Source organism: Octodon degus, unplaced genomic scaffold (assembly GCF_000260255.1).
Source record: "Octodon degus isolate 3935 unplaced genomic scaffold, OctDeg1.0 scaffold00010, whole genome shotgun sequence".
NCBI lineage: Eukaryota > Metazoa > Chordata > Mammalia > Rodentia > Octodontidae > Octodon > Octodon degus.
The window spans coordinates 6,017,479-6,037,907 of record NW_004524586.1 but is presented as its reverse complement, the minus strand read 5'-3'; the positions used below and the strand labels follow the sequence as shown (position 1 = coordinate 6,037,907).

General features: G+C 41.2%; 1 protein-coding gene across 1 annotated transcript in view; it reads left to right on the top strand.

Annotated features, from left to right (window-relative positions):
• Hpse2 (heparanase 2 (inactive)) overlaps nucleotides 1-20,429 on the top strand; it is a 905,948-nt gene that overhangs the window by 874,126 nt on the left and 11,393 nt on the right. Inside the window, exons 10-11 of the mRNA XM_023709036.1 lie at nucleotides 4,119-4,264; nucleotides 11,395-11,541. Coding sequence (XP_023564804.1) covers nucleotides 4,119-4,264; nucleotides 11,395-11,541 — 293 coding nt within the window. The remainder of the gene's footprint in view (nucleotides 1-4,118; nucleotides 4,265-11,394; nucleotides 11,542-20,429) is intronic.

Here is a 20,429-nt window from a genome sequence, read left to right as displayed (position 1 = left end):
TTTTTTTCTTTACAAGAAGTTTTGGACAATTTCATCTTTGTGCATCTTGGTATGATTTTATTTAAATGTCTTTGTAAAAGGTTCATTTTTCTTGGAAATGTGGCATTATAAGTTGAACTAAATTCAGAAATGTTAAATCTTTAAATATTTATTGCCTACTCCTTTCTACTTTGGGAATTCTAATTATACGAATATAAGTTTCTTGGTTTTGACACAGTGAACTATTATGACTAATCTGTAAATTCTTCATTTTTATTTTGGACAGTTTTTATTCTTATATTCATTTATGTTTGTAAATAATTTACTTTCAATTTGCAATCTATTAAAAAAAATTTTAAAAAGAAGATATAACAACTGGAGAGATTGCTCAGTATAGAATAAGCACTTCCCTGGCAAGCACAAGGGTCTGAGTTCAATCCCTGGTGCCACCAAAAAAAAAGAAGAAGATATAACAATTACAAACATTCTCACAGTAACAGACATAAAAATATAGGAAACAAAAAGACAAAAGTGAAAGAAGCAGAGAGTCCTCGGTAATAGCAGCTGAAAACCCAACACTCTTGATATTGGGTAGATAAAAGAGAGAAAATAAATCAGGAAATAGAGGTTGTAAACAACATAATAAAGCAACTACAATGGTGGTGAACACGTTAGAGATAAGTGCCCAAAGTAGAACCCAAAAGCCACTTATCACAAAATACAACACTGCAATTAATCCTGAATACTGAGATTTTAATCTAGAAAAAAGCAACTCATATATTAACATCTCTTGTCTTAAAAACAAAATAACACTCATGCCATAGGCTCGCCACTGCTGAACTGGACCAAGCAAAACACCCTACCTAACATAGGCGCTCACTGCCTGTGGAGCGCTTTTCAGGATATGGCACACACGAGGTCACAAATTAGTCCAAATAGAACGCGCACATATAACAGAATATTGTTTGGTATTTAAAAAGAATGATAATCCTGTCACAGCGTACAACATGCATAAACCTTGGAGATATTATGTTTGGTGAAATATGCCAGCCACAAAAAAATAAAGGATTATACGATTTCACTTATATGAGGTGCGCATAAAGTACAATGGTAGCTACCAAAGAAGAGAATAGGGGATTAAAGCTTAACTGATTAAAGAAAGAAGAAAGAAAGAAGAAAGAAAGAAAGAAAGAGAGAGAGAGAGAGAGAGAGAGAGAGAGAGAGAGAGAGAGAGAGAGAAGAAAGAAAGAAAGAAAGAAAGAAAGAAAGAAAGAAAGAAAGAAAGAAAGAAAGAAAGAAAGTTTAACTGATATAAAGCTTCAGTTTTACAACATGAGAAGTTATGGAAATGGATGGTGAATTAAATAGCATTATAACTATATTTAACATCACTGAACTGTTAAAATGGGTAAGATTATCATTGTTCTGTGTATTTTACCACAACAAAAAAAGCTAACTGGGGAGAACACTAGTCATTATGAATTAATTACATCAACTTCTTCTATGTATCTACTTCAAAATTACAGAGCATTTACCCAAGTTTCCTCACTTTTCTGAGAGAACATTTTGGCATTTAGGTATCCTATAGGGAAAAGATTTGTTTCAAGTTAATAAAGTTCAACTTCATCACTTAATCATCATGAAGTTGTGTTAATTTCTTTGAAATATATTTTTAGTTTTCCATAAGTATTAAGAAACAAACATAATAAAAATATCTTTTTCCTAAACATGAATGGGTTTCTACAAGTGTTTCTTCCCTTAAGCGAAAACTGCCAATACTAAACGAAAGTGTGAGAGCAAGCCTTTTCAAATTTCCTAAATAATGAACAGTTGTTTGAAATGAAAAATAATAAAAAGAGGAACAAATTGTGAGTTGGAGTTGGAAAAACAGAAGTATTTTGTGCTCTCACTTTTCTTGCAAATGATCTGAGAATATAGGATCCAGAAATTAAATTATAATGACTCCCTGTACTAAAAGTAAGGATCCCTTTTAGAGTCTATATCCACAGCCTTGTTTGTCAGCTGTCTTTAGAGTATACACCTTTATATTTCTCAGAGTTAATAAAAGTGTTGCACAACCACCAGAAACCATTGGATCCTTATTTATTCTCAAGGATTATCACTGACTAGTTTTATGACTTGAAAAGTACCTTTAAATATTCTGAACCCATCTTCATACGTACAGAATAGGAATAATAATCTCTAACCACAGGAACTACTGAGGACATACCAGGGTAACAGTGTCCAACTCAAATATTAAGTTTATTAAACATTTATTTTAATACAGGGATATTATAAATCAGTAAGAAAAAGTGGAAATCTAATTAGAACATGAGAGACACTTCACAAAGTAATGATAAAAACCACAGAAATTGTAATCAAATGAGAATAAGTTAGACCAACATTTTTCCATCTATATGATTGATAGTAACTGAATATGTGCCATTTTTAACATTAGGAGACTGCCCTTAACTGTCATCCTAGGGCCACTTAAAATTAATTAAAGTACACAAATTGGTAAACCTTAGAAATAAATAGCAGATTTGGAGCTAATTTGGTGGCATAAGGATTTAAGAATTTGTTTTATTTTGTGCAATTCACCAGGAACTTTTAGGTAGCTGATGTTTTAGATGATCACACAAGAAAAAACAAGTATCATCGAGAAGTTTCTACCTGAAAAGTTGAAGGTAGAGAAGACATGATTTATGTCTTTAACACTGGAGATTATACACTGAATTAATAAGATGTTCACTGAATTCTAGAATTTGGAGTGAAGTGGAGAGAAACAAATTAAGCAGCCCTGTTTTATATGATTTATAAACACAGAAGTCATTGCCCCACAGTAGACATTAAGATATTATACAATACAAATGCAACATTTGGCTGGGGAGATACTTCAGCGGCCTAAGTGCCTACTTGGCAAGTGCAAGGACCCAGGTTCTACCCCCGGTACTGCGTGCCATGCCTGCCCTGCGCAGAGCCAGCCACTGAAACCATGCATGGTGGTGCGCGCCTGTAATCCCAACACTTGGGAGGCTGAAAACAGGAGCATCACTGTCAGTCTGATCTGTATAGTGAGACCCTATAGATCCTGTACTAACTACATTAAATAAATAAATGATTTTAAAAACTCAAATGCAACATTTATATTTGTGTCAAATAAAAGAACACAATGTGATAAGGAGCAAACAGAGAGAAATTAGGGTGGCTTAATAGAAGGCTTTTGTAAGATCAGGACATGCACATTGCCTTAGTTACTTTCTCCCTGCTGGGACAAAGCACCCAACACCAGTTTAGGGAGGAAAAGTTTACTTTAGCTCACAGTGTGCACAGGTTTGAGTCCAAAGCTAGGTCTAAGGCAGGGCAGCACGGCAGAGAGACATAGTAGAAGAGAGATGGCTCATAGCAGGGCAGGCAACAGGGCGGAAGCAGCAGCAGAAAGCCTCCCTTTCCCTTGTACTCCATTCAGGCAGCAAGGCTATTGGTTAGTTTCTCTCCCATCCTGGATGGGCCTTCCTGTTATCCACTCTGAGCATTATCAGTTACAGATGAGACCTAGAATGGTTAAAGCATCATGTTCTTATTTAACTCAGAATTATTATGCTGAGAATGACCATGTATTAGCACCATGATGCACATATATTTTTCTGTCTGTCTTTCTGGCTCTGTAGTTGAGAACTCTAGGCACCTGCCTGGAAAAGCTCCATCTCCCTACCCCTTTAAAAGTAGCTCCCAGTAACAATACTTGGATGATGATATTTTGAATTCTCATATTGGTAACAATCCTACGGAATAGAAACCTCTCATCTTACAATTAAACAGCAGCCACAAACCAGCACAAAAAATAAGTTAGGGGACAACTTAAATATTTAAGACCTCAACTGGTTATTGTGTATGTGAAAAACTTTGATGCATTTGTTCATATGCTATTCACTATTACTATTTAATATTTAGTCAGTAGAATAGGCCACGTTAGCCAGTACCCACTTTATTGTCAACCCAGGGCAAGCATTTTACTGGAATGATAATGCAAGATTCTTGGAGATATATATATATATATATGGCCTATGTATATGTCATAGTTACTCAGAATACCTGAACTGAACTCTCTTCCTGATCCTCTATCTCTGTATTCTCAGGACTACTGGCTTTCGCTACTTTACAAGCGCCTGATTGGCCCCAAAGTCTTGGCAGTGCATGTAGCTGGGCTCCAGCGGAAGCCACGGCCCGGCCGAGTGATCCGGGACAAACTAAGAATTTATGCTCACTGCACAAACCACCACAAGTAAGTCCTCATAAAAATGGAACAGAAAGGCTGCCCAATAAGTTTCAGCCCCTCTGAGAATTCTATGCCATTTGGAACCTCTTGAAGAATCACCTATATTTACCGATAATGGAAAACTGCCTCTGGGATCACCATACTCTGCAGATTCTCAAATGATTAATAATAGATTTTTTTCCAATTATACCTCTCTTTTCATACTTACAGGATTTATTCATAAAGAAATTCATAAGACATGTGGTATTTGTTCACCTAACAATTTTTTGTTGGGTATTTTCTCTGTAACAATTTATACAATGTTCATGAAGTTTTTTGGTTGTCTAAGCCTAAGGCAAGGCAAAAGGCCATGTCTTGTCCTATAATGCACTGACAGGGCTTTAGGAAAAGGTCTCCATTTATAAAACGCCTGCTGAGAGTTGCACTGTGAGGAACCTAGCTCCAGTGTGTCTCAAACTGGGTACCACAGCACTGAAAGGGTTCCTGAGAACAGCCCGACCCGCTTCAGAGTTCTTTTCAGTACTGAAAAGAAAAAAAAAAAAGAAAGAAAATTTCAGCTATATTAAGTGTTAAGAAGCTAAATCGAATGTAGGCATCCTTTCAGGAGATGGGAGATAGATCAAGAGAAGGGAGATCCCCAAAGGTGCTGCATTCTAGTGTGGTGATACTGGTTACCCTTCTCTTTTTGACCAGAAGAACTAGTGGTCACTAAAGTTGTCTTTAAAACAAACGGGAAAATTAATGATCAGTAAATAAACAGATAAAAATGTTTTCAAAACGTGAAGATCATGAGTGAAAATTTTAAATTGGTCTTAAAGCAAAACCCATCTGATCAAATATGTCTGACAGCACTTCCTGTTTAAGGAGAGTAGGCTGCCCTGGGAAAGACAACTCCTTCTCTTACTACAGAGAAAACCTGGGAGCAGGCTTGTGGGGGCTACCTCCTGCCAGGTCTCTATCTCTGGGCCTGTCAAGCCTATCGGGAGTTGATCAAGGGGAGGGGAAGCACAAAGAGCTGTGTGATCAGATTACACCAGATGCTTCTTCTCAGTCCTTGATGAGACAGGAGCCAAGCCAGCTAATTCCTCATGATAAGCTTTTTCAAAGAATAACTCTGAGCAAAGGGGGGCAAACAGCCAGTTGTCTTGCCTCTAGATACAAGTGCCTATTGTAGGTGAGGGGAGGTTGGTTTGGGCAGAGGCCAGAGGCTTTCAACATGCCTTTTGCTCAGCAGGAAGCTCAGCCCCATACCTGACAGAGTGACTGCTGGATGGCCTTGGTGTGGAGTTATCTGATCTCCACACAAGGGAACATTGTATTCCTTGTCTCTGCCTACCCCTGAGGTAACCACCCAAAAGGGAGACCCCAGCCTAACAGAGAGAAATTGCTCTTGGCACCTCCTGCCCCTGTTGGAAAATATGCCCGTCTTCGGCCTTTATACTACTGTTCTAGGGACTTGAGGAAAAAGCGTCTGGAGCTTTATGGGTTTGGCAAGATTTGTATGTCTTCCCTACATATTCTTAGCCTGATGTTCACCCAAGCGTTCTTTGCCATTCCCATGGGAAGTCATCATTAATATCCTAAGTACACCATGAACTCAAGACCGGCATTTTATTTTTATATTCTTAATGTCTAATATTGTAACTAGCATGAAGAAGGTCTCACAGATATTTGACAGAGAATGAAAGGATGAATGCAGAACTAAGACATCAGTACGTTACTGCTGGCTTATACTTTTGCTCTTTTCCCCTGTGATGTCACCAAGAGAGGATGGTGTGGTAGAGTCGCTAGTTATACCATTCACTATTAGTAAAATCATCTGGATTTAGAACCTCTCTGGGGATGCGATTCCACCATGACTCTTTTAGTATACTCTCTTCCTTTTCCAGTTAAAAAGAAAGAAGAAAAGACTTTCATTACCCATGGATCATGCATTATGTCACATATGACCCATAAAGGTGAAAACTGAGGCAAAGGTCTTTAGCCCCTAGCATACCTACAGTGGACACAAGGAGCCAGCTAAGCTTACACACCTCCTCCACATAGCAGGTGACAGGTGCCGAGATAGGTGTGCACAGGAACAGAGGTGTGCCTGCGCTGCTCTGGGAAGCCATGTGGCCTGCCTGAGCCCTCACATCCCCTACAACAGTCCTAAGAAAGCACTACTGATTCATCCAGTTTATTTGTGGCCAAAGAGGCTAAAGTAACAGAACCAAAGAAGAGTGCACATGTTGACATCACGCTGATCAACCTTGATCACTGATCTGAAAAATAAATATGCTGGGTCAAAACAAGGGTTGGATAACAGGGATAAACTTAGTACCAGAACCACGTAAAGGAAGTGTCCTTTAAAAGAACAACTGCACTCCAGTGTGTAGCTGAATGTTTGCAATGTAACAAGCACCTTGCCAGATATTTGCATTTCTATTGTCTTCCTGAATTCCTGAACAAAGGTTTGACCCTTAGAGTTGAGGCCAACATCCTGTGGCGCACAAGACTTCCTCTTCCTTCTTTCTGACAGTCGCACAACACCTACCTAGAGAGCCTACTGCCTCTCCTGGCAGCCTCTGACCTAGCAGGCCCTTGTCTCTTAGAGTTGATTTAGAAGATGAAGTTGGGTGGCATATCAACATTGGCAGGTACTTTTCTGATTTTTTACTCTGGAGTTAACGAATTAAGTCACTAGAGTAAACTAATCAGCAGTTCTTACCCCCGATCTTACACAGAGAACAATCAAATTTTGACAGGGAAACCTTTTCATATGAGCCATTCTACTGAGATAATGTATGCTTGTGGGCGGAGCAGAGGTCTGTAGCCAAGCTCCGAACCAATTGGAACCTGGTGGACGCTGAAGGAAAACTGAGCCTTTGGGGGTTCAAGTTAGTATACTATTGGCAAAACACAACTTCCTGTTTTCCAGAAGAAGTTTTTTTAAAGGCTCATAAAAAAGGTTCCTGAGGCTTCTTGGACATCAATGACTCTTGCAAAAAAATATTTTGATGAGTTAAGTGTAAATGAATCAGAAACATGTGGATTAAATTTCCCTTAAAATACACAGGGGCTTTAAAATTAAGGGAAAAAAAATGTTTGGCAAAACATGGCCTGACTTTTACCGAACCAAAAACCTTTGAATTAGATTTGGATAGATTGGACTGACCCAGTATTCAAGCACATTGGCTTTCACTGGGAACGACCATGGGCTGCAAACCATCACCCTCCTTTCTGTTCCCAGACCCCTAGCTTCACTGGAGGTGTTTCTACCACAGCACTGTTTTCTCTCTGGAACTCAAGAAGCACCATCCACATGACATCTCCCACCTCTTATGTGGAGGATATTCCAATTCAAGTTTCCCTTCCCTGACTCACTTCCTCCTCCTCCTCCTCCTCCCATGGCAACACAGAGAAGACGTCAAGCAGGCGAAGAACAGCCAGCAGAGATGAACTCCAGATACATGGGCTGGCTGCTGGTGGAAAAGTCTCACCACGAGTGAGACACAGAGCAAGATGAATGTACTATCCCAGACAGCTTCTCTCCAGACAAAGCCATTCACAAAGGTGACCAAAAGCCACCTGGACTTGACATCGGGCATCAAAAATGGCCTCCTCAACAAGCCTTCAGACCATTTTTCTTAAGGAACAGACAGACACTCCTCCAGGATTAGTTTTCTGTGGACATAAAATACACTTTCTTCAAGAATCTGAATTGTTGGAGCACAGTATTCATAGGTTGATGCTATGATCAGCAGCCAAGAATTTATCTTCCAGCCGAAAAGCTTCTGCATCATGTCCTTGCCTATCAGTCAGGCAGAGTGCGGGATAGTTAAAGTGGTCTGCTCTTCGGTGCCAGTTTCTACCTGAGGAGGACTCAAAAGTTATGTGAGAGCCTCCCACGTTGGTCCCTGGTCTGCACTGGTTTGTCTCCCCCAGGGGAACAATGTAAATGGAGATCAGACCATTGCCAAGCAGCTTGGAAAGACCACTTTCCCTGCAGCAGTGCTATGATTTCAAGCCTCCCACCCACCCACCATTTCCCCACATCCTACCCTTCTCTCTGAAGCTCTGAGCACTCATTCTGCCCCCAACATGTTAAAAAGAACCTCATAAATGCAAGCCTGTGGCTCTCTCCTCTCTGCTTCTGGCCTTGAGAGTATTATTTGATAGTTGTTTGCAAAAGGGTTTACTGCAATCTGGCAAAACTAGTACCCATCAATGCCTATTTTTCTCACACCCTGAGGCCCAGAGTACAATAGTTAATGATCTCTTCCTCAAGTATGCACGTATTTTAGCTAAACTAAAAGCCCACCAATGGAATCTAGTTGTTCTAGTGATGGTCAGTGGCAGCACGGACTGTCAACATCTTTCTCCAAAGCTATGGTGACACAAGCCTTCTCAGAGCCATTGCATGTTCTTCTGATTCATTTGGCAGCAAAAGCTAGTTAACGTGTCCAGGGATTGGGAGGGACTGGAGAAGAGACTGCATAGGAGAGGCATATAAGAATTTATAAATGTAGGCATATAAAAAGCTTTACACACATTAATGCACAAGGTACAAGAAAAATACTCTGATGTATAGCCTGTCGGTATTCTGGGAGTTCTTCTCATAACCTTAATGGATTTTTCTAAGTAAGTGTTTCTAAACCCAGCTATTATTTCAGAAATAATAGACCAAATACTTCAGAAAAATTTTAAAATACAGATTCCCAGGTCTGAAGCCTAAATGGATTGAATCAGAATTTCCAGGGAAGAGCTCTGGAAACCATACTTATTTGAAAAATCCCAAGTTATCATACTGACCTGCCCTTGGTCACTAAAGTCTTAATTAGCACCTTCAGAAGTAGAGATCAGTGATCCAAGGATCAAGGGGTGATGGGTCTGTGAGGAGCGATGTTTCCCTTTGGGCAAAGTTGACTTAGAGTTTCTCCAAACTTCTTTGAAAGCAGGGCTGGGTCATTTTTTCTGTTTCCTCTCATTAACCCATCCAGATGGGGCCTTCAGGGACCCCTTAAAAACAAGGTCTTTTTTCTTACAGAGAGAAGGAAATCATTATAGTTTTGTTGATACATGCTGAGAAACTCTTACATGTAGGCATATCGTTCTCCCAGGCTTCTGGACATCCTGTACTAGTTTAAAAGAATCCCAAATGGTGAATACTTTTATAATCTTGAGGTAGGTAAAACAGCAAAAAGCAGGAATCAAAAAGATAGATTGACTACATAAAATTTTTTTAACCTGTATGTATCAGAATACATTGTAATCTGAAATAGAGAAAGACAACTGTGGGATATTTTTGTACCATGAATATATACAAAAGATTTCTTTCACAAATAAATAGTTTTTATAAATCAATAGAAAGTGGCCGGGGAGATGGCTCAGTAGAATAAGCGCTTTCCTGGCAAGTGCAAGGGCCTAAGTTCAGTCCCCGGTTCCGGAAAAAAAAATAAAATAAATCAACAGAAAATGGCCAAAGGACATGAACAGGCGGTATATAAAAGAAGAAAGAAAACAGCAGATAATCAAAGGAAAAATGTGGCGCTTTAGTATGAAGTGTAAAATTGTTCATGCTACCACAAATTGAGATCCCATCTTGACTTTCACATCCATGAAGATATTTTAAAGATTAATTTCTATATTCTCAAGGAAATGAAGAAATTGGTGCTCTCATACAGAGCCAGTGGAGCCAAATTTCTAAAACCCTTTCTGGAGAGTTATTATCAAAATCTGTGAAGCTATTAGTATAAGTGAGGTTAGGCTGCGACAACAAAGAACCCTCAAATGTCCGTGGCTTTCAATAAGGAAATGTATTTCTTATTCACACTACTTTTCCATCGTGGTTCAGCCATAGCTGTGTCTGCCTCATCTTCATTCTGGCACCTAGATCAGGAACTCAGTGTCTCTCAAAAGAATTGCCAGCCTCTGAGGACTGGCGAGATAGCTCAGTGGACTAAAGCATCTGCTTAGGCAAGCTCAGGGACCGTGGTTCAATGCCTGGCACCACATGCCGCACCAGCCATTCCCTCAGGACAGGCTGAGCCAGCCAGAGTCCGGGCACAGTGGCTGTACACCTGTAATCGCAGAGCTGGGGAGGCTGAAAACAGTAGGATCACTGTGAGGCAGAGCTGTGTAGTGACACCCTGTGACAACCAAATACATTTAAAAAAAAAAAATTGTCAGCCTTTCAGCAGAGGAAAAAAACATAGTGGAATACAGCAAAATATAGACTGGCTCGTAAAGCTTCTGCCCAAGGGCTTTAGCATGTCCTCTCACTTTTCACTAGACAAAACAAATCACGTGGTCACTTTCTGTTTCCACAGATCGGAGACATAAAATCTTCCCACAGGTAGGACCACAACAGGGAATGAACTAGAATAATAAGTGAGGAAACATACAATGCACTTTCTCTTGACCTAAAGATTACAATTTGTAGGGTTGTATCCTTCCAAAATAATCATGATGTGCAAAAAGTTTATGCATAGTGAAGACTTTCATGACTGAATTTATAAGGGCATGAATTGAAAACAATACGAAGTCAAAAGTAGAGGACTAAACAAATTATGCTATATTGTTATGGTTGAAAATTATATTCTTCTGAAAGTAGAATATATAATAACTTAAGAACATGTTTAAGATGTTCATTAACTGAAAAAGAGCTATGTAAATACTGTGATATGAGTCATATAAAAATGGTAATATTTGTGTGTGTCAAAGTACTTAATATTTGTCAAATTAATAATAAAACAATACTTGAAGGAATGCTTACCAAAATCTAATATTTCAAAATTCTGTAATTATGGGAAATTTTACTTTTGCCTTTGTTTTTCGATCACATTTACATTCATATTTGGAAAAATATTTTTTTTTTAGAATTTGTCCTTTTTTTTGGAAAAATATTTTTTTCTAAAATCACTATAATAAATTTAAACAAGAATAGAAGGAAGGTGGTCAGAAGTAGGTATCCTCTTTTTCGGAAACCACAATAACAAGACCTTAAGGTCTGTTGTGACCAAAATCTATAAAAAAAAAGGCCCTCTTCTTCTGGGGTGGTACTATTTTGTGCAGGCTATAATTATTTAGGTGTATCCAACTGACCACTTCTCTCTCTCTCTCTCTCTCTCTCTCTCTCTCTCTCTCTCTCTCAGCCACAATTACGTTCGAGGCTCCATTACACTTTTCATCATCAACTTGCATCGATCAAGAAAGAAAATCAAACTGGCGGGGACTCTCAGGGACAAGCTTGTGCACCAGTATCTGCTGCAGCCTTACGGGCAGGAGGGCCTGAAGTCCAAGTAAGTACAGGCCTGGCAATAGTTTAGGAGCAAGTAAGGAATAATTTAGGGTTGAACAGGGAGGGAGCTGAAGTCATGCTTTTGCTGAAGGGGCCAGCGTTGCTACTGATTCACTCAGAGGCCCAGTGGGATGGACTAAAACAGTGAATGGCCTGGAGTCAGGGGACTGCTGATTTCCTTTGGGACCTTGGTCGTGTCCCTCTCTGTCTCTAGGCTTAGATTCCTCAACTTTAAAGTCAAACTGTGGGCAGGACATTTCTCAACAAAGTTATTTTTGGTATTTGAGAAAACACTTTTTGACTATGCAAGATTATCACATTGCAAGCCATTTGGCATTCTTGGCACCACCCCCCCCGCCGCCACTCCATGCTGCAATGCCCCTGGTTATGTGACAACACAAAATCCTGCTTGAGAACCATGTCCCTTCCAGCAGTAATTCTCTGTGACACCATGGCTCCCTTTTTATCAGCACATTTCATGAGGTCTAGAGGAAGATGGGAAAAGGGCCAAGAGTTGCTCTGCCTCTGACTTTATTCCTTGGGTGCACCACTGCTGGATCTCAGTGTCTTCCTCTGAACCACAGGAGGGAGATCATATTCTGGGGATCCTGTGGCCCCTGCAAACTATAAGTCTATGATGCTGTAACACTTCCCTGCCTCCCTCAGTCTCTACAGGAGACTATTGGCTACAATGGTCTACCAACAGAGAGCAACTCTCAGATACAGTGGGATACGGCCACCCCGCTCCCCGAGCCAGGCCTCTCAGGAAGGGCATGGGATGCTCTGCAGCCTGGGGGCGTTCCCATTCCATTTTTAATGTTTACCAACTATAACAAAGCTGTAAACTTGGAGCAGGTGGCTTGCACTCCCACAGCTGCCCACAAATATTTGCGCTATAATTGTTCGCTCTTTCACTGCAACTTTGGTGGCTTGCATTTGGCTTCCAACTGTCCGTGCAATGGGAACAAAACACAATCTGGGAAATCACTTACTGAAATTCTTTAGCCCACCCTAGATCTGTATTTTCACAAACTGGCTCTTTTTTCTGGCTACATGTACACGACTTCTCTTTTTCTTTCTTAGGAAGAAAGAAGAATATTTTATTCCTCTCTTTTCCCACTTCCTTGTAGCTCATGATGAGCATGCTCAGGTCTCAGCCTTCAAGTCCCAGCTTCACTGCTAATTAGTTGTGTGGCTGGGGAAACATCATTTATCCTAATTTCCTGGCCTCAGTTTCCACAGCTTAAGAATTCAAGGTTTGCTATATGTTTGGCAAAGTCTACTACAGCCCTAAAATTCTCATCCCAAGTCTGATTTTCTAAGGACCATAAATACATTGAAGCCTCCTGCTGCCATTCACTAATGACCCACAAGGCCATTTCTGGCCAAGCTGGCCCCTTAGTAGAGATTGTAACAAAGCCTCCTGAAACCAAAGAGCTTGGGTGCTGAGCCTGCCCAGTATCGGAAGAGACTTCCTGAAGGGGACTGTCCAAATGGTACAATCTAACAGGTCAAGGTGTCGATCCCTGCTCTGCACAGTGCTCTCACATGCAGCAGAGCAAACAAGACAATCTACGTAAAATTCCTGACACACAGCAAATGCTCAGAACATGCCCGCTGCCCTCCTTTTCCTTAACTCTATACTCTAGCCAGTTAGGGAACAGGGAAAACAGTTGCTCTCCCAGAGAATGTTATTCACAAGAAGAGTCACCTTGGATTTTAAGATAACATGTTAACAAAATATGTTAAGATGAACATATATTAAAAAGCATTCTGAATGTTACATAGACCCAAACAGAATAACAGGAGGAGATGGCAGTCAGAGGGCAGCATTCTTCAATGGATTCATTCCTCCACCAACCAAGGACGCCAGTCTCCAGTCCATTCACTCCATCCCTGTGTGTTAGCCTCCAAGATTATTCCTCTTCTGGGGTTCTCTTAGGAAGGACCTGGCTACAGTGAAGCAGACTATGCAGAAAAGGATGAAAGACTGCTCATGCGCAGTGGTGCACACTTGTAATCCAAGCACTTGGAAGGCTGAACTGCCACAAATTTGAGGTCAGCCTGGGCTACAGGGTAAATTCAAAGTCAGGCTGAACTACGTAGTGAATCACTGTCTCAAAAAATGGAAATAATAGAAAGGAAAGGAGGAGGAGAGGAGGGGAAAAAGAGAAAGGGGAGAGGAGAGAGGAGGGGAGGGGAGGGGAGGGGAGGAGAGCACCTGTTAGGAAGCAGTTTTTGTTGATTCTCTTGCTTTCTGTTTCTAAGCCACTGAGGCCAGGCTGTGCATTCTACGCATTCTAGGTCTAGGTTCTTGCTACACCCTGAGGGCACATTAGTTTACAGGCCAAAGAGTTCTGGGCAAAGGGGGAACCTGTAATTGGCTCCCCTCTGGTGGAGGCAGGGAAAAAAAATACAGAACAAATCAGTGTTTCATTTAAGCCACCATTTTGGAGTTTCAGGAATGAGATGATAAAAAATGCTTTGATTGACTGGAAACAGCATAATTCTTATTATCTTATATTTGCGATAAAGGCAAGGAGCACTGGAAGGCTCTGGAAGGTTATCCTTGAATTTGGAGCTAAGGCATAGCAGGTGAGCCACAATTCAGAGTTCAGGCACTGGGATTCACAGGGCTTCTTGTTTCCCATCTTAGTAATGAACCAACCATAAAATCCCACACACAGATCTTGAGTCATTAGGTAAGAGATTGTTCAGTGTCCAGGATATAGCTCAGTAGCACAGCAAAAGCTTGCCTGGCAAGCAGGAGACCTCAGTTTGATTCCCAAGATGGGGGGGGGGGGGAGAGAGAGAGAGAGAGAGAGAGAGAGAGAGAGAGAGAGAGAGAGAGTTGTTCTTGTACTAGGAACCACAAAAAAAGTAGGTGCTCTCTACCCCATAGGATCGAAGCTTTAGAAACCATGATGTGTGTACATGAGAATAGACATTCTGTGGCTGGAATATTTTTTGAGCCAGGCATGGTGACACATGCCTGTAATGCCAGCACTCAGGAGGCTAAAGCAAGAGGATCATTGTGAGTTCAAGGCCAGCCTGGGCTACAACATGAGGTCAAGGCCAGCCTGAACTGTAATAGCAAGACCCTGTCTCAAAAAGACCAAAAAAAGGAATAGCTGAAGGATATGGAGAGATTTAGTTCAGAGAAGAAAAGTAAAATAAGTCATGAGGAATTTCTTTGGTTACTCAAAGGACCGCCAAACAAAATTAAACAAAATTGGTCTGGAATACTCCAAAATATCACACACACACACACACACACACACACACACACACACACACGCACGCACGAAGGTCAATTTAAAAGAGATAGATTTTACCTCAAAACAAGCTCATTTTCCCAAGGCTTGCCTGATCTGATGAAGGATAATATAGGCTTTCCCAGGAGGCACCCTGAAGGTATCCTGAGAGTGCCAGGAGGGGCTACCTCTGAGGTGCTCCAGCTCCCTGCCTGTTGGGAGGCTGAGTGAGAAAGTACTGCCTCCTATCAAGCTCTAAGAGTCTATTACTCTTCCCTGTTCCCGTGGTCCCTGCACTCCCAGAATCAGGGGTCTCTGTGGTCACCAGGAAAATAGCTTCCTCTGGCTACTAGTAGACCATGCCAAGAGGCTTTGCTATAAGAATAAATGGGCTAATATCTGGCTAGTTTTTTCTAGAAAATCCCCAACTGTGGTTTCCTTCTTAGCCATGCTCCTTGGTTCTTCACCCTTCTGAAAGAGGCCCCATTTGCACCCAGAACTATGAATAGTTCAGAGGAGAGGAGAGAGAAAAGGAATCAGTTGTGCCCAAGATGCCACAATCTCCAGTGTCTTTCAACACACAGAAGCAATATGAAGAAGCTGGACCCAAAGCACCGACTTACATACAAAATAAGAGGGCCCACTTTTCAAGGGACAAGTCAAACCCAAAACAGGTATTAGGTCAGATTGTAGGTGCTTCTCTATATATCTTGTTTAATTCCACTTCAAGAAAATACAATCCAAAAATTAGGAATAAAGGAAGCCATTTCTTCACATAGGCAGCTTTAACAGTTACCTGAGTGAACCCGCACATGCGGAGGATCTTGAGATAGTATGACACTTTGAAGTGGTGTGGTTTCTTCCACACATTCTGTGACTAACCATCTAGACTAGAGGATGTCCCAGGTTTAGGGACCTCTGGCAAAAGAGTGGCCACAATTTCAGTCTGTCCAAACACTATGTTTTACCTATTGCTGGGATTTTGTGGATAATAGCTTTAATGGTTACTATGTCATTTAACCTTCTGAACAACATTATGAAAATATAGAATAATTCTTCCTTTCCCCTTTAAAGAAACTGAGTCACAATGAAATGATGCTCAAGAGTCACATAACTAGTAAGTGAAGAATCCATACAGCACCCAGCATTGAGTTTTCCTGACTCCTAGTCCTACACTGTTCTTCCCCAATAGTCCAATGATAGTCCTCATGAGTACAGAGGGATAATATACGGGAGGAACAGCTGAATGTCTGTCCACTTCCTTTTAAGAGATCAGGACATATAAGTATTTAATTTATCTGAATTAAATTCAGATTATGAGAAATCTGAATTTAAATTCAGTGTAAACACCTCGGAACAGAACGTCCCTGGGTCTTCCTAACTGTAGGCTACATTATCCTATAGACTTCAAGAGAGTTAATGTGGGATATGGCCAGGGGGCGGGTACTCTGAGGTTCTGCCTTTGAGGAGAGCAGCTCTATTTTTAGTACCTAACAGAACAGTCTGTCAGTGATGCCATAATAAAGGTGCAGAGTGTTTCTGCTCAGAGCTAATTAGTTCCATATTCATGTTTAAACTTCATATTCACATGAACCTCTTCTTCAGCCACTATATTTTTACCTGAAAGGATCTCAAGGTCCCTGTAAACTGAGAATCTTACTGCCTACTCTGAAGAAATGCAGTTTTTCTTCTTTTTCTACATATTCCTCACTCTGTTCCTGTCTTTCTAAGATGCAACTTTGGCTTGATTTTGCCCTCATTAAATCTTTTATCAGAGAAGAGCATTAGCATCTCACTGCATGATGTGAAGGAGGTGTCATTTGGTGTTAGCCAAATAGAATGCTTCCGAATGTACTCAAATAATATCTAGGTGGTAATACTTTGAAAATTTCTTCTCCTTTGAAGAAGAAATGGTCATCTGTTGTCATCTCCAGATCCAGAGCTTGGCTAATGTGAAAGTCCTAAGTGCAAAGCTGCCCACTTCCTGGCGTATCAAAATCTCTCACTCATAAATGTGAACACTGCACTGCACTTTGGACATGAAGACACCTGGCAAAAGGAACGTGGCCAATGGGCCATCTACACATTGATCCCAGCAGACTCAAGATATCTACATAAGGCCGGCCAGATAGCTCAGCGGACTGAAGCACCTGCTTAGGCAGACACAGGGGCGGGGATTCGATCCCTGCTTGCCGTGTCAGCCTCGCCCCTGGGATGCGCTGAGACAACAGCTGAGACTAGGTGTGGTGTCGCGTGCCTGTAATCCCAGCACTTGGGAAGCTGAAAACAGGAGGATCACTGAGTCCGAGCTGTGTAGTGAGACCCTGTAGACTCTGCACTGAACACATTAAAAAAGACATCAGGACCGGCCAAATAGCTCAGCACATTAAAGCGCCTGCTTAGGCAGAGCACAGTGGCCGAGGTTCAGTCCCCATGTGCCATCCCCGGGACTTGCCAAGACTGCATTGAGACTGGGTATGGTGGTGCATGCCTGTAATCCCAGCTCTTGGGAGGCTGAAAACAGGAGAATCATACGAGTAGGGAGACCCTGTACATGCTGTAGACCCTCACTAAAATATATATTTAAAAAAGACATGTACATGTTTGAATTTTTTTGGGGGGTGGCGAAAACGGTCTATAGGGTGTTCAGGGTCTCACTACTAGATCAGACTCATAGTGATCCGCCTGTTTACAGCCTCCCAAGAGCTGGGATTACAGGTGCGCGCTACCACGTCCAGTCTCAATTGCCAGTCTCAGGGCGCCCTGGGGGTGGAGCTGGCATGGCAGGTCCAGAGATTGAACCCCCGGCCCCTGGGGCTGACTGCAGGCACTTTAATCTGCTGAGCTATTTGGCTGGCCCTTACATGTTTGAATTCTATACTGCTCACAGTATTTGGGATCTGTAATTTTTTAAAACTATGATCAACCATATGTAATCGCTACAGGTTTCTATTATCTTTAGTTGTCTGGTATCATTCAAATTAGTTTCTTTTTAAAACCTAAACCTCTGTATGGAAGTTCTGTAGTTATTGGCAGATGATTTTTTGGAGAATAAAATTTTGAAGGTCACTTATAGGTCAAGAAATTCCATCTCTATTGTGCCTGCCCAGCTTTGAGCTCCTGGTGGATGAGAAAGCTCGCTCCTGAGTTGGCCCCCTCGAGAACCAGACAGCTCTGATCGTAGGAAGCTTCCCCTTTTATCAGGCAAAAGTATGTTCTCTTCCAATTCCAACCCTTGCTTTAGAAAAATCAAGCAGTGTAAATCTATACCTTCTCCTTTACAGCCATTTTTTGATATATCTGTTTTAGAGTTACACTCTCTAAACTAATACCTCTGAGATTCTTCAAAATCCCATCAAATGGCTTAGTTTGCAGCTCCTCTTGGATTCCTGGTTACCTTGAGTCCATCAGGCTGTAGGCTGTTTCAGTTTCTCATCCGAACCCAGCATAGATGAAAAGGCCTCAAGAGTAGGAAATGTGCACATTTTGTTCTGATTCCTGTCACCAACATGATACAGTAACATTTTTATATCTTTGTCAACTTCAAAATAAAAATTGGTATTATTTTAATTTATATTCTTTGAATATTTGGGAGGCCAGTTTTTTGCATCTACAAGTATTACATTGTTTTTATAGATTGCTGTGTCCTTTGCTTGTTTTTGTACTAGCTTGTTTATTTTATTAATAATTTATAACTTCGCTGCACCATAAGTCAATTTCTCCTCAATATTTATCAGATGTACTATTTTCTCCAGGAATGTATTTGCTATATTTTTGATCATTTAATTTTTCAGCTAATAGGGCCAGCCAAATAGATCAGCAGATTAAAACACTTGCATGCAGGCACAGGGGCTGGGGGTTCGCTCCTGGGCCTGCCATGCAGGCCCCACCCCTGGGCGTGCTAAGACAGCAATTGAGACTGGGCGTGGTGGCGCCTGCCTGTAATCCCAGCTCTTGGGAGGCTGTAAACAGGAGAATCACTATGAGTCCGATCTGGTAGTGAGATCCTGAACGCCCTGTAGACCCTTCACTAAAATACCAAAAAAAAAAAAAAAAAAAAAAATTTCAGCTATTATCTTGCCCTAAGAAAGTGTTTCTGTTTTATACAGATACATCTATTTGTCTTTTGGTTTGCTGTTTCTACTATTCCACTTAGATGCATATGTACTTATATTCCTCCAATCAGATAAATATGCATCTCTGTTTCCTTATTATTTCATTTTTTATATTCATTTTCTTATTCCATTTGGAATTTGCTTAATGTACGAAGGGAAGTAAGGAACCTCAGTAGCTTGACGCTGATGCTGAGAGTGTGAGCAAAGCTGTTAGCCTGTGAAGGGCCTCAGGTGTTGGTTTTTAAATATGGGGGAGGGGAAGCTATTCTTTTGTTAAAAGCAGGCTGAGAATGAAGACTCTTTTATCTCAGGAAAAGGGTCCTGCTGGCAGCTGCCGCCCTTTGAAAGGCTAGGCAGACCCTTGTCAGGAGGCAAAGCTGCAGAAGCCTGAGCAAGAAACAGCAGGAAGGGTGCCTGGGCCCCGGAGATTTATGAGCTGACTGAGGGAACAGGAAAGTAGCGCTTACTCCGCACACTGACATTTACGTTCATGGTGCAGTAGAGAAAGTCTGAAGCAGACTCTATAAACAGGCAGGAATACACATGTGAGCATATCTGTTTATAAAAATGCTTAGGATTCTGAAGGCAGTCTGTGGAAAAAAAGGAAGAACAGTAAATATGTAGAGAAATGATAGTGCAAACTCACTGGAACATAGAAGAGCTCAGGCCCTTTAACCCTTGTGCCAATTTAGGGGTGTCTTGTGGCTCGCAAAGAGGTGGTAACTATGACAGCATAGAGGATGTCTAAATAAATAATATGTATGTATCTGAAAAATACAGTAAGGGTAGTGGAAGGGTATATTCTTCACCCCCTTATATTCTTCCTCTGCCTAAAAATACCTTCAACACTCTTTGTGCATAGGGATCTCTGTAACACAGCCCATAACTTAAGAGAAATCTAAAAGATTTCATAGAATGTAGTTATCAAAAAAAGATAAACTTTTCAGGGGTTGGGAAGATAGCTCAGCAGCATAAGCACCTGCCTGACAAGTACAAGGTCCTGAGTTCAATCCCTGGTACAAAAAATATATAAAATAAAGTAAAGCAAAGCAAAGCAAAGCACAAAAAGATAAATTTTTCTTCTCAGTAGCAAAAGCACTCAGAGTTGCTCTCTGTGGCAGTGTTTCACCTGAACAGGTTCCTGGTTCTCCTGAGAACAGCCACCACAGCCTGCCCAATACAAGCAGGGACTGTATTCATCTCACCAGTATGCATGTGGGCTAAGGAGCGCATTAAATGAAACACTTCTATTAAAATTGCAAACATTCTCACTTCAGTACATTCAACAAAAAGTTGCCTTTGACAACCTTACATTTTTCTTTTGGGTTAAAAATATGGCCTTCTGACAGGGTGCTCCAAGAGGATGAATACCACTTTTTATTCAAAATAAACTGAGAATGTAGCACTCAGAAAGTGATTTGATTCCTTCCTCCCAGCAGCTGCACACCCCTGCCCCCCACCCCTCTTAATCAGTGCTGTTCAACTTTGGCCCCACGTCGGATTCCATAGGGGCTTTAAAA